Source organism: Aptenodytes patagonicus, chromosome 3, assembly GCF_965638725.1.
Source record: "Aptenodytes patagonicus chromosome 3, bAptPat1.pri.cur, whole genome shotgun sequence".
NCBI classification, from domain to species: Eukaryota; Metazoa; Chordata; class Aves; order Sphenisciformes; family Spheniscidae; genus Aptenodytes; species Aptenodytes patagonicus.
The window spans coordinates 17032205-17046131 of record NC_134951.1 but is presented as its reverse complement, the minus strand read 5'-3'; the positions used below and the strand labels follow the sequence as shown (position 1 = coordinate 17046131).

The 13927-nt window shown below is 37.9% G+C and overlaps 1 protein-coding gene across 3 annotated transcripts in view; it reads right to left on the bottom strand.

Annotated features, from left to right (window-relative positions):
• Positions 1-13927, bottom strand: part of ROCK2 (Rho associated coiled-coil containing protein kinase 2) — a 104419-nt gene that overhangs the window by 26845 nt on the left and 63647 nt on the right. For all 3 annotated transcript variants that reach the window (XM_076332773.1, XM_076332774.1, XM_076332775.1), the window contains exons 5-8: positions 12968-13228; positions 6024-6168; positions 2158-2296; positions 365-456 (exon numbers count right to left, since the gene is read on the bottom strand). In XM_076332773.1, the coding sequence (XP_076188888.1) occupies positions 365-456; positions 2158-2296; positions 6024-6168; positions 12968-13228 (637 nt within the window). The remainder of the gene's footprint in view (positions 1-364; positions 457-2157; positions 2297-6023; positions 6169-12967; positions 13229-13927) is intronic.

The following is a 13927-nucleotide window of genomic DNA, read 5'->3' as shown; positions in this document are numbered from 1 at the left end:
AAGGTTAAAAAAAAACCACCAACAACAACAAAACCCCAAACAAAACAACAAAAGCCACAAAGAAACAAAACCTATTGTGCATTCTTTTTAGTTAGAATTCTAAAACATCCAGTTCTGTTGTTCAAAACAGAAATGTATACATTAAAAGCATGATAAAGGTGAGGATAATTCCAGCAGGAAAAATGTGTATTTACTAACCCTTACTGATAAGAGGTTTTATAATATAAATGATAAATATGGAAGTTTGAGCAAGATTCCCGTTAGATAGAAAATATTTACTTAATTTATACAGCCTAAAGTTTTTTTTCATTTCTACTATTGCAAATACTGAATAAAAATAGAACTTTTAAGCTAATTTACTTACTCTCTCGAATGTTGTCCCAGTTCCACTGATCACTCTTGAAGAAAGGGTGATGCTTTATTTCTTCTACCCCATTTCTCCCAAGTCGCACATCCCTAAACATAGCAATTAAGCCAAATTCACATTAGGAAAAACAACACCTGGTTTTTGTTATTTAAATTCTGATTTGCTCATAAGCAGCAAAGAAACTTTCAGTAAAGGTTGTCTGTGTTAACCACATTAATGGTCAAATGAAAAAAAAAAATTAAAAAACACCAACCACTGATCTGTAGTTTCTTAAATAAAATGTAGTCTGTTTCTTAGCATGCACTCTCCCTGCGACTGCTAAAATGTCCAGAACTTGGAGTCTGCCACGTGGGGAGTAAAGCAAGAAAGAGAGCACTGAGGCAAAAACTAAGAAAAAACTAAAAACACAAACAAAACCCTAGCACCCTCGGGGGGGAAAAAAACTGCTAAGTTCCATGTCTGCCAAACCACATGACAAACCTTAAGATGCAAGTGAAGGAAGGTCTAACTTACTGCACAGAACAGTTATTCAAAGCTGGACTGAAATAAATATTTTAAGAATTCCATCCTCTGTCCCATAACTAACCCTGACACATCTTTTGCTGATATTTGCAGTGAAGTAAAGCTTAAGTGCAACAAGAAGCTTTTAGTTCGACCAGAAGAAACCTCTCTTAAAACTATCTACAAGAACAGGAGATAAAAACAATGCGTGCAGAAGAACTAATAAATCATAGGGTCAATGCTTATTCCTTCTTTAAGTGCTTCAGCAGTGATCATGCATATGGAAAGAAGGTATCTGTTCCAAATAAATCGCTCAGGCACTGTATTAAATATAAACAGGAAGACGGACACACGTAGTGGAAGTACACCTCAATGCATTTACATTATTAAATTCTACTCATATTTTCTCTCTACCCTTCAGCTGCTAAGGGTGAAAAACGCTGTTAAAGCACATCCTTCCTGAGTAACCGCGATCTTGCTCAACAGAGCAAGCAAACAATCTCTCTTTGAATGCAAAAACCATTATAAGGCAATTTTTTTTCTTCATCCCTCATTCTATAAAGGCTAGATGCTCTGCTGTAGCCAAGTTCAGGTGACCACAGGAAAGCATAAGAAGGCAGCATTGATCCAGAGTTAACTATGGACCTACAGCGTTCTTCTTTTAAATCAGAGAAATTGAAGATGATCTCTGCTTTCTGGAACTAAAGAAAATGTAAGTGTTCAGGTCAAGAACAAGCTTACACAGTATCAATAAACGGCTCAGTTCCACAAAGGGAGACCTCTAGGATCTATTTATAGCCAAAACAAAACAATGCTGGTTTGTCAGCTATACTCATCAATTAATACAACAAAGCAAATGAAAAAAGGTTCAAACATTCTAAGAAAGCTTAAACAAATTCAGTAAGTACATGCTTATTTTCATAGAAGTATTTGCTTTCATTTTTTTAAGTAACACCCACTTCAACACTGAGCACAATGATTTGGTCCCTGCCCTGGAGCTTACAAATTACTTTCAACCTTACAGGTTTGTTACTGTATTATACACTGCAATTGGCAGGATTTGTCTGGCACAAATTCCATTGTTAACAAGAGCTGTCAGAACTGCTCATAGAAATAAAATACAATACCTGGAAAAAACACCCCAGAAGAAAAACTAGAGAGCAGGAGATTTAGCAGAAAAGATTTGAACAGAGATTAGGAGAAGTAATGGAAGGAATTAATTTTTACAATGTACATGTGCTAATAACCATCCAAAATAAAAACAGTACCAGAATAATACATGTGCTTACCTATCAGTTAAAAAGGCACAGATAAGGTTCTTTGCATGCTTAGAGATTTCCACATCATCTGGGAAATGTAATGAGTTCTTATGATCCATAATTTTACTGTATGTTCCTACTAGTGAGTCTGCATAAAAAGGAGTATCGCCTGAAAATAAAACAGTAAATTCACTGTGATTTTGAGTCACGTTCAAGTCATGCAAGTTGAAAAAACCAAAAGATATAAAGAAAAGTTTACAAGCACTTTTACCTAAAATAGTCTTTTATTTAAATAAAAAATAAAATTGGAATGCAGGGTACAAAATAATGTATACTACTAAAAATATTCCTTCTCCAAAATGTCTGTGTTACAAAACTAAACTGTTTTCCATCCTGCATATCACTACCAAAATTTTGCCCAGTGAATTACATCTTTTGTTCTACCTGAAGACCATCACCTTGTTTTCTAATTTACATGATGGCTGACATCCACATAAACCTCCTTCTTTAAGAGCTTCCATGGGTATAATGGACTGAAACCCATTAAAGATTTGCTAACACACATTTGTTGGAAGGAATCCACCGAAGACCATTTTCAGAGGCACGCAGGTCTATCCTGCCTACCCCTGGAGCTGCCTAAGGCAAGGCAGTTCTGAGCAGGAGCCTTCACAGTGTGTTACTGCACTGTTAAACCCGTATTAATAAATCTTGTTGACTGATAAATTATATTAGCCCATATGAACATGGGCAGGTAGCTTTTAAAATCATAGACGTCTCTCACCCAAAGGCTTGCAGCATAGGCTTTAGTTGAGTCTAGTTTCTTTGCAAATGTCCTTAAGAAAGGTAAAATTGGGACAACTGAAGAGAATTAGTATTGATAAAGGTATTCAAGTTAACTGACAACATTCTGGATATACAAATGGTTCAGGTCAGTAATCAAGAGGCTGCACCTTTTACATAAATCCTTTCTCACAACTAATCCATAGGTTTAATAGAGAAGGTGAACAATAAACGGCATGAGCTAGACTCTTTCCTCCTTCCTGGTGTGCTGCGTGCAGATGGAGATCACCCGGCAGGGCAGTCAGCATGCTGACTGCATGCTTCCAACAAGGTACTAAAAATTTCAAAAGCTGGGTACATGAAAAAATAGACAAACAGATCAATGGAGAAAAACCATTTGGCTTTCAAAAGGAATATAAATGCAACAATCCTGCCCTTCAGCCTTTTTCTGTCATTTTATGGCAAAATAAGAAATTAGTACGCAACAGCTCGAATTAACTTCTAGACTTCTAGTAAATTCATTAGGTTGCCATACCAGTACATTGGAGAGGGGGATCACTGCGATCAACTGATTCCACAGGTATTTGCTGCTGCCTCCCTTTTTACAAACCTTCCCCTTCTCAGTTGTCTTCGGTCTCAGAAACAGCTTAGATTTAGGCCACACCTCAAAACTACCCTAAGTCACTGAACTAAAGTGATGTTAGGATTCATCCTCTGACCAACATTTTAGCTTTTAGTTAAGCGCACAATAAAAAGTAGTACTGTTTTCATTAGTACTATGTCTTTACTAAAAGCAGAACATCAGAACGCTTTCTGTGCTTTCTTCAGAGCATAAATTTTTCGAAGACCATAGATGGGAACTGATATATAAACACAAACAAAACCAGATATTTTCTACCAATGTGTGGGATACGGAGAAACTAAGAAAGATTATCAAGAGAAAACCAAGTGTGAAAGTCCACAAAGGCTTTTAAAAACATTTGTTGTTAATGGGATCTTGAAACTAATAAGGCTATTTAAGAATGGAAACGATAATGCTAACATTGGTTTATGTTAGATGTTGTTGAGGGTGAAAAAGAAGAAATCTTCAATAGTCAAAATACCATAGGATAATAAAGGGACAAAGGTTTCGTCAAAGGTCAAAGTTAGCCTGTATCAAATACTCCAAACCAGTTTATCAGTGCCTGTCTCTTAACAATATGTACGTGGGGGTAGAAGAGCTGTTTTGAATAGTCTCATTATTCCTAGTTCAAATACAAGGACCAGAAAAGTTATATCATTATTGAAGAGAAGCTGCATGTTTTTCTAGACACTTTGTCAAATGACTTTGACCTGAGCCTCAAATACTTGTAAACAAAGTCATTGAAGGAAACCATGTAGCACTGTCAGACAGGAAATCCAGCTGAGGTTGGAATATGATGATTGGAGAACAACAAATAAACAAAAAAATTACAGGGCATAACTAGGCCCTGTAACTCTAATTACCAGTATAAAGGTAAAGCAGGTTTTAACATTTCAAGAAGACTGCATAGATAGAAAATCACATATCCATTTCAGAGGAAGAAAGAGGTTCATATTAAAAAAAAAAAAAAAAAAAGGGGCAGGAAGAAGGCTTCATGAAAAGCACAAAGAGAGAAGACAAGAATTCAGCTGAAAGGGTACAGTCTTAATCACACGTAGGTTATAGCATGGCTAAAACTGAAACAAAATTGTTATTTCATTCCCATTAGAAAAAGTGTCTGAAAAATCACAGAGTCAATGAAAGTGAAGTTTCCAGTCTAGAGTATACACAAGAAAAAAAATGATGTTGAGTTCTAAAGAAAAAAAGGAAAAAAAAAAAAGTAGTAAAAATAGCATTTCCTCCCATACTTTGGGAGGAAAAAAATACATGAGACCTATGAAATATTAGAAATTTTTTAATACACGACTCCAAACTCTAGGAACAACTACACCAAATAACACCCTTAAGCTTAGCAACCCATACTGAAACATCGGAATAAAAACACAGTGTTGCACTGAGATGTAGATCGATTTTTGTCCTAATCGAGTACAGGCTCCCTCATATAATCTAGCTCCTGCAAAAACTGTACCTCTCCACTTTCACTTTAAAAAAATATTTTCATTAGAAGGATAAAAAGGGGAGAATCCTCTCAGATACAAGAAAAAAAAAAAGAGGCTCTGAGAAAACATTTCTGGACAGCTATGTCCAGTATTTTAATAATGGAAGAATTTTATTTATTGCCAAAATTGTTTATGAGATATTATTGATTATAAAAACACACTTTTTGTAAGTCAAAATGCCTTCATTGCAAAAGACACAGAAATTTCAGTAGCATCATATATCCAAACAACTTTCCTGGCTCAGGACACCAGAAACATCAGATCTGCAACATTCCCAGAACATGCTGATTTGGATTTTTAATAATTATATGCTCAATTCCATCCATCTATAATCAGTATTTTGCTACCAGACTATAATACTGATCCCCACAGTATTTTAAGATGCAGATGACTCATCTTCTTAACAGATTATATTCTATGTTCGTTGCCATAGCAGTCCAGTGTATTTTACTGGAAAATCCTGACTCAAGCATAAAAGAAAGAACCAAGCCATGCTTCCACAGTCATTTTGACATAACAGAAGCCATTGCTAGTGCTGGGGGTAAAAAATGGGGGGGAATGGAGGGTGGGGGGTGGGTGTAAACGACAGGAAAAAAGGAGGGGGGGAAAGGAAGAAAAAAAAGAAAGGGGGCAGGGGGGCAGTCCTGCCCTTCCCACTCCTTTCCCATCTCTGCATCCCTGAAAACTCAGTACTGCCCCTGAGGTGGCACAAACGCTCATGAGATGGTGAGGTAGCTGACCCCAGTTAAAACTATTCTAAGAATTAGTTTTAAGCTGAACCGAGTCAGGGAACTAATCACTGAGCATCGTGCAACCAGCTGTCGCAGCGTAAGAGCAACAGAGAGCAAAGAGAACAGGACTGAAACAACAGCATCAGCCAAAAGTCAGAAGCTGCTAGATAGTGAGGTACAACCAGCCCCCTTGCAGCAAAGTACAGCTAAAGGCACAGTAAAGACTAAATGATAATCTCATTAGCAGAAGAAATCACTACTTACCAACTAGCATCTCAAAAAGGAAAACTCCTACAGACCACCAGTCACATTCCCGTCCATAATAACCATCACCTCCTTGTGATTTCAAAACTTCGGGTGATATGTAGTCGGGGGTTCCCACAGCTGTATCGCAGCGCACCATACCTGTCTGTGCAACAGTAAGAATTCAAACAGCTCAATTAAAAATACTTCTGAGTCTTTAAACAATTAGTCTATTAAGAGACCAGAAAAACATAAAAAATATAGCCTAAAATATTTGGTTTGAGGAAGGTTTTTGAAAGTCTGTTTTTTTCTCCAGAAGCAATATGGACTGAAATGACAATTCTTGATAACGTGCTCCCCTGCCTACTCCGTAGCAGTTTTTCTTGGTTACATCTTTCAAAAATTGACCAATTCTATGATTTCACCGTTGGTTTCAATATGAAACTACACATCATATTGGACTGCTCCTTATCTCACTGAATTCAGGGACAAACTTCTGAACAATTTTGACAAGCTGTGAGTTAGGCCCTACATGTCTGAATTAGACAAAACTGTTATGTATCTGCTAATACATGAAGCTACAGGTAATTTTTTATAGTCACACCTTGGTTTTTATTTAAAGATAGGGAAAAAAATAAAAAGAAAAGCTACTTTTAAAAAACAGCAAAGTGTTATGAAAACTAAGGTAAAATATGACCATCTAAGTCATTTTTATTAACATATTAACACAGTTGTATTAATGGAATGATTGTTCATTCTCTTTGCTTCACACTGAGAGACTGAAAATGCAGGGGCTAAATGATGCAGAAGCATCGTCAGATCTGCCAGTGTGCTGGGTCAGGCTTATAAGCCTTGTTTCCTTTAATCAAATTCACTGCATTCATTCCAGAGAAACCAGATGGATGAATGAAATGAAATCCTGGATCAAGTTAGAGAAGTACCAAAAATACACTCCTTTCTTATTCTGTCTCTCAACCTCAGGTCTTTTCTAAGTCATCTTACAAAGTTATTTGTGCAATTTGCCACCAGCTTTGGCTCAATATTAATACAGAATATTAGTAGCAACAACTAAGATCAAAATGAAGAGAAGTATTTTCCTTTTGGAGCTGTATTGATATGTAAAAATTACACATCAAATTGCAGTATTTCTTTTCACAGACAATATGAACTGCCAAAAGCTTTTATTTATATACAAAATCAGAATCCTGGAAAGCCATGAACTGGCAGGCAAAAACTAAAGTGATGATTAAATACTGCAGAGACCTAAAGAGTACTGCAGGTGTCCTCCTGGCAAATGCTTCTACAACTCCATGCTGAAGCTGAAACCTAAAGGAAGTTTAACTTCTTATTTCCAGAATGAAGAGTGGGTTATCTTCTGCTTTCTGCACTATGAAACAGATAGCACATAGCTTGATCATCCTGGAATAAGAAAATGAAGCAATTCTTTTCAGAAGACCAAACACATTCTTTGGACAAAGAAGAATACAGAAGAACACATTTTAACACTGGGAAATAAACTAAAACCCAAAGGCTCCAGAAATCTGAAGTCAAGAACATTAAAAAATGGTTTCACGACTGGAACCATTATTTGATCATTCTGCTTGTAAGAGCACTCTGTGCATAAACCTACAGCTCCTCTCTGAAGCTTAAGCCTGTCTTCGCTTTGGGCACTGAAGAATCTGCTCTAGGCTCATGTGGTTCTGCTGATCTAGTAGGACTGTGGCCTCTTAATGAGGCCTCCAACACCGGCACATGTCTCTCTCTTCCTTATCCAAATGCAAAATTAGAACAAGGGAAAGTCTGAGTCTTCACTCAGCAAAGACTGGTTGAAGCCACCTGAATCCCTCCCTGGGTGAGAAGCTTCTTTAAAAACAAAGTCACCAAAACAGTTCTGAAATATTTCTCTGAAGACCACAGCTTCAGTCACAGCCTCATCACCTCAACACCTAAGCACTTAATAACACCCCATTTCCCATTCCTCTATAATTAATACACCAAAACAAGAACACTTTTTAATACGTTATACATGTCAATATTTTATGAAGTCTTATGCAAACCAAGCAAAGGTAGTGCCAAAAAAAAACCCCAGCCCTACCCAAGGCTGATGGCTGGTATGTAGCAACAAGAAAGCTTCTTCCCAATGACATTACAGATGCTAAAGAACTCCAGGTACCAATGACTTAAGTCTTCAGATAAGATGTCAATAAATTGAACAGTAAAACAAAAAAATAATTCTACAGTTAAAAGTGCCCCGTGTGCTAACATCAGTTTTCAATGGACTGTATCTCTCTGCAGCACATGGAGTCAGGTTGGATGGGGCTCTGAGCAACATGATTTAGTTGAATCTTGTTCAACTAACACCCCCCCCCCCCGGCAGGGGGGTTGGACTAGATGACATTTAGAGGTCCCTTCCAACCCAAACTATTCTATTCTATTCTATTCTATGAGTAGATTGTACTTACTCCCCATAAAACCCTCTACCTTCTGTCTCAGGAACAAACCTAAAAATGCATTCACAGAATCACAGAACATCCCAGGTTGGAAGGTTGGAAAGATCATCTGGCCCAACCTTTCATGGAAAAGGGAGCCTAGATGAGATTATCCAGCACGCTGTCTGATCGCATGTTGAAAACCACCAGCAATGGGGACTCTACCATGTCCCTGGGAAGGTTGGTCCATTATCACCTAAATAAAGTACTCCAGGATTTCTGTTCCTCTCATTTACACGCTTGTTCTTTCAAAGAACTTGGACATTGCTCTGTATGTATTTTTAAGTACTGGATACTCTTAATACCACAGTCAGACTAGCTTCTATGATCTCTGGCTTCAAAGCCAAGTAAACAAGGAAGTCCTCTCTGTGCAGTACATGGCATCTTGACACTACTTCAGCATTTGAAGAGATCTAAAGGGTGCTTTTTTCTCTGGACAAAGTGTTACTCCTATGTTTCAAATGCTAAGCCTCTGTTTTATGCCTGAGTAGCACACTTACTATAGCAGTTCTCAATACAAAGCTTCCTTTTGGGAGTCTCAGGCCAGTGTTTTACCTGAGACTTTTCTCATCACCTCAAAAGATCAAGGTGGATCTTGGAACTCCATCTCGAGGGAGGCTCCTGCAGCTGAGAGATGTGCAGTGCAGAATTTTAAAAGAGGCTGTCCATGAGACATAGTGTGTTCTCACAGCTTATGACAACTTGGTGGTAAGGCTGTAGTGTTTCCTAGCATCATTCAGAATTATTATATTGCTGAAGACAAAGCAGTTCAGTTTTCATCCTCAGGAGGATCTCCATCAGACCTGAATGACTCACTGTATTGGACCAAGGCTGAGAATCATAGGATAGTTTGGGTTGGAAGGGACCTTTAAAGGTCATCTAGTCCAAACCCCCTGCAATGAGAAGGGACACCTTCAACTAGACCTTGAATGTTTCCAGGGATGGGGCATCCACCACCTCTTGGGGCAACCTGTGCCAGTGCTTCACCACCCTCAGTGTAAAAAAGTTCCTAGCCTACCCTCTTTCAGTTTAAAACCATTACCTCTTGTCCTATCACTAAAGGCCCTGCTAAAAAGTTTGTCCCCATCTTTCTTATAAGCCCCCTTGAAGTATTGTAAGGCTACAATAAGGTCTCCCCAGAGCCTTCTCTTCTCTAGGCTGAACAACCCCAACTCTCTCAGCCTTTCTTTATAGGAGAGGTGTTCCATCCCCCTGAGCATTTTTGTGGCCCTCCTCTGGACCCGCTCCAACAGGTCCAGAGCTGGACACAGGACTCCAGGTGGGGTCTCACCAGGGCAGAATCCCCTCCCTTGACCTGCTGGACATGCTGCTTTTGATGCAGCCCAGGATACGGTTGGCTTTCTCGGCTGCGAGAGCACATTGCTGGCTCATGTCCAGCTTTTCATCCACCAGTACCCCCAAGTCCTTCTCGGCAGGGCTGCTCTCAATCCCTTCATCCCCCAGCCTGGATTGATACCGGGGGTGGCCCCGACCCAGGTGCAGGACCTTGCACTTGACCTTGTTGAACCTCATGAGGTTCACACAGGCTGACTTCTCCAGCTTGTCCAGGTCCCTCTAGATGGCATCCCGTCCCTCTGGTGTGTCGACCACACCACTCAGCTTGGTGTCATCTGCAAACTTGCTGAGGGTGCCCTTGATCCCACTGTCTATGTCATTGATGAAGATATTAAACAGTACTGGTCCCAAGACGGGCCCCTGCAGGACGCCACTTGTCACTGATCTCCATCTGGACATTGAGCCGTTGACCACTACTCTCTGGATGCGACCACCCAGCTAATTCCTCATCCATCAAATCAGGCTTTCAGTCCCTCATGAAGTTCTTTTCAGTAAACAAGAGCTGGAGAGTGCTTGTGCAGAAACATTAGGATAGCTCAGATCAGGTGTTAACACTGCACCAGGTCTTGCGCAGCGTGCTGCAGGCAATGAACTGAAGCAAGAAGTATCCAGCAAGAGTCTTGGAAGAGCTTCAATGAGAAATATGTTGAGTTCTAAAAAGAGGAACACATTCCTTCTTTCAGCTAAACTGCCTGAGCTGAGGTGATAATCCCAAGTGGTAAACATCTCTTCTTTCAGTCACATCTCTCTGCAACAGATACCCTCTAAACCTGTGCTCTTCTAAAAGCTCAGTTAGAACAAGACAGCATGATGTACTGAGCCTGGCAGCACGAGCAGTTCCTGGCTCTACGATACCTACGAAAGCCAACCATGCTACTGTCTAGTTTCTTACAGAAAACCTGAAGTCTGGTGAAACCTGCCCTGGGCTACCTTATCATTCCTAAATACCAAAAGGGAACTACAATTCCTACTAAAACTTTGAGGCCAACTCTATTCTTTATTCAATTACAGAAATACTCACCTTGTTGCAGATTTTTTAAAAAGCAAAAAATAAAAAAAAAAAACCAACCCACAAACCCCAAAACCATCACAATTGAGTTACATAAACAGGCCAGTTCCTTTTATGTTGGAAAAGATCACTAAAACACTTAGCAATTCTTTTCCATACTGGTAAGGAGGAATTCTGCTGCAAGTGTCTGAACTGGCCTGGAAGACTTATGAGGACACTGAATTCAATTCCACAGCAAAGGTCAAAAAAGTCTCTCACCAAATTGCAGCAGAATTTTCCTGGGCTCTCAACAGCATAAGGAAGATGCTAATGTGCACAACTGCTGAAACAACTCCAAATCAGAAAAAATAAATAAGTATTGGGTAAGCATGTATTTTTTAGAAATCATCCTGCCAACATCAATATTATATTTACACAGCTGGGATGTGTTCATGTTTTGTAAGAAGTAGCATGAGATTTGGAGACAATCCAGAACCTCTCAACTTCTAAAGCTTCCTGTATAAAAAATTTTTGCCATTCCACTGAGTCTGAGAAACATGAGGAACTTAAAGAAGTTAATTTTTTAACAGATTACATTTTAGGAGATCACTGGTTCATTGATGATGCCCAGTCCAAACTGGAGCTCACTGTAACTCTTTACGAGGAATGTGCATGCACTTCTCACATTTATAAGATGATCAACCACATTTTAGTATTCCATTATTTTAACAACAACAACGAAAAAGAAAAAAGGAAAAAAGGGTTAGGTTCACCATTTCTGGGATCCCAAAAATAGCATAAGGGATCACCTTTTTTTTGTATATTTATTTTATGAACTTTCTGATGCTTTTTTAATTGTGTCTTCTGATGAACATCAGATTCCTGTAAGACCTACAGTCTATTGGCGCAAAACCAAGATTAATTTTTTTAAGGACTAATTAAGAGAACAAGTACTACTTTTGATTTTTTTCAGTTAAAGTAAATGCTGTCCCCTAAAATATAGGCAAGCAAATCATCAAAGTGGAGGTAAACAATCTATCTGCCTTTAGAATAACAACTACAGTATCAGCAAAACTAAACAGACTACTGAACCTCAATAAACAGCTGTATTTATACAATGAAGTTAATATATTGTCACGGGAAAGAAAAAACCCCTGACCAGAGACAGTACTTCTAGATACAGCCAAAGAGACATTAACTTAATGATGCTGCAAATTAAGTAGATTGCAAACATTATACCAAGCACTGCCTAAACAATACAGAAAAAAATCCAATACATTAAAGCAAGTAAGCTTAAAAGGATCATCCTTCCCAACATTAATACAGAAACCTTTCAAAGGCCAGGCAAATGATAACATACATTCATACAGAGGTTTTTTAGAATCTGTTACAATTTTTCACAGGAAGAATATATTGTGTAAGTTACAGCATAACACTGTCAGGGAAGATTTTAAAAGTGCAAACTACAAAAGGTAGCTTTATTTTTAAGTCTCCTTTAATAATATAAGGCATTACATCCTGTTAAAAATAAAATATTCTTACACAATCTCATTAGAAAACTGTGTATTTGGCTGTACATGGTAAAATCTGGACAATTAAAATGTGTGACATCTTGATAAATAGCTAACATAAATTTTAATCAATATATCACATACCACTGCTGCCTTACTGTCACCTCATTTTAATGACCACTAGAGGATGCTATGAGAACAATTAGACACAGTAAAAAAAAAAAAAAAATAGGGACTGTTTCTTGCCTATAAAATAATTTAATTTACAGAAAAATGTCAGTTTATGAACTGTTCCAAGGTTACTAATGTTGAAACTAGGAGTTGTCTCATAAGCTTTTCAGACATTTGGCAAAAAAATGAACCTCAGAAATTCATAAACACACATGCTTTCAAAAATAACAAAAAGTAAGTTTACATCCTTCTTCCGTGTGCCAGAACAGTTTATTATAGACAAGGTTACACTATTTAAAGTATCCTTTTATTTAAAACTAGGAGACAAGGAACAGCTTTCCAACCAAGTGGACCACTTGATGGAATATTCCTTTGGGTATTATAACTCGTAAGAAAATAACCTCAGAATTACAGTTTTATAGATGATAAGTTATTCAGCTGCATACTTACTTCATCCATTTTCATGCAAGTGCCAAAATCTGCCAGCTTCAGATGCCCATGTTTATCTAAAAGCATATTGTCAGGCTTCACATCTCTGTGTATCAAGCCCATGGAGTGAATTGCATCAAGAGCAAGAACAACTTCAGCTGTATAGAACTTGGCCCATTTCTCAGGCACATCGTAATTGCTCATAAGGTTTACAAGATCTCCACCTGGCATGTATTCCATTACCATGTACAAGTATTTGTCATCTTGAAAGGCACAAAATAGCTGCAACATTAAAAAAAAAGGAAAAGAAAAAAGAGCAATTACTTTTCAGAGACAGCTAGGAAAAAGAATAAAGCACTTCATCTTGAAGTTTCATCAAACCTGAGCATATATTTTCAAGACTGATGTAAAGTAACTTTATTTTTTGTATTCAGATAATCTACATTTTCTATTAATTATGACAGTACCTTGAAATTTACTGAACTTCAAAACACGATCATTTTCATTTTTAAGAAAGCGAAAAAGACTTCCTGATTATTTTAGTAGTATAAGCCATGTATGTATATCCATGTTTCCTGGCATTAAAAAGTATCACTGAGTCAAAACGCAAAACATCAAATCTGAGACATGGAGCATCATGTATTGATTTGAAAGTAGCTCAACAGTGAACAGCATCTTAGACTGTTTCTCAGTTTCATATATTACAAATCCTCTTATCTCTGTACATATGTAGAAAAACACTGGTCACTACTGATTTTGTCCTAAATCAACACGTATATTAAAATAAGAAGGAAAAAGAAAAAAATGTTCCTGAAGACAACTATAACATAATACAAAGAAATTATCCTTAACAATAAAGTAACGGTCTGCTTTAGATTGCAGCTAGTATGTTTCCTACTGGCATAATAGTGAAACTAAGTTTAATCTCTTTAAAATGTATTTCAGACCTAGAGTGCTGAAGTTTTAGATTTCACCCAGTGA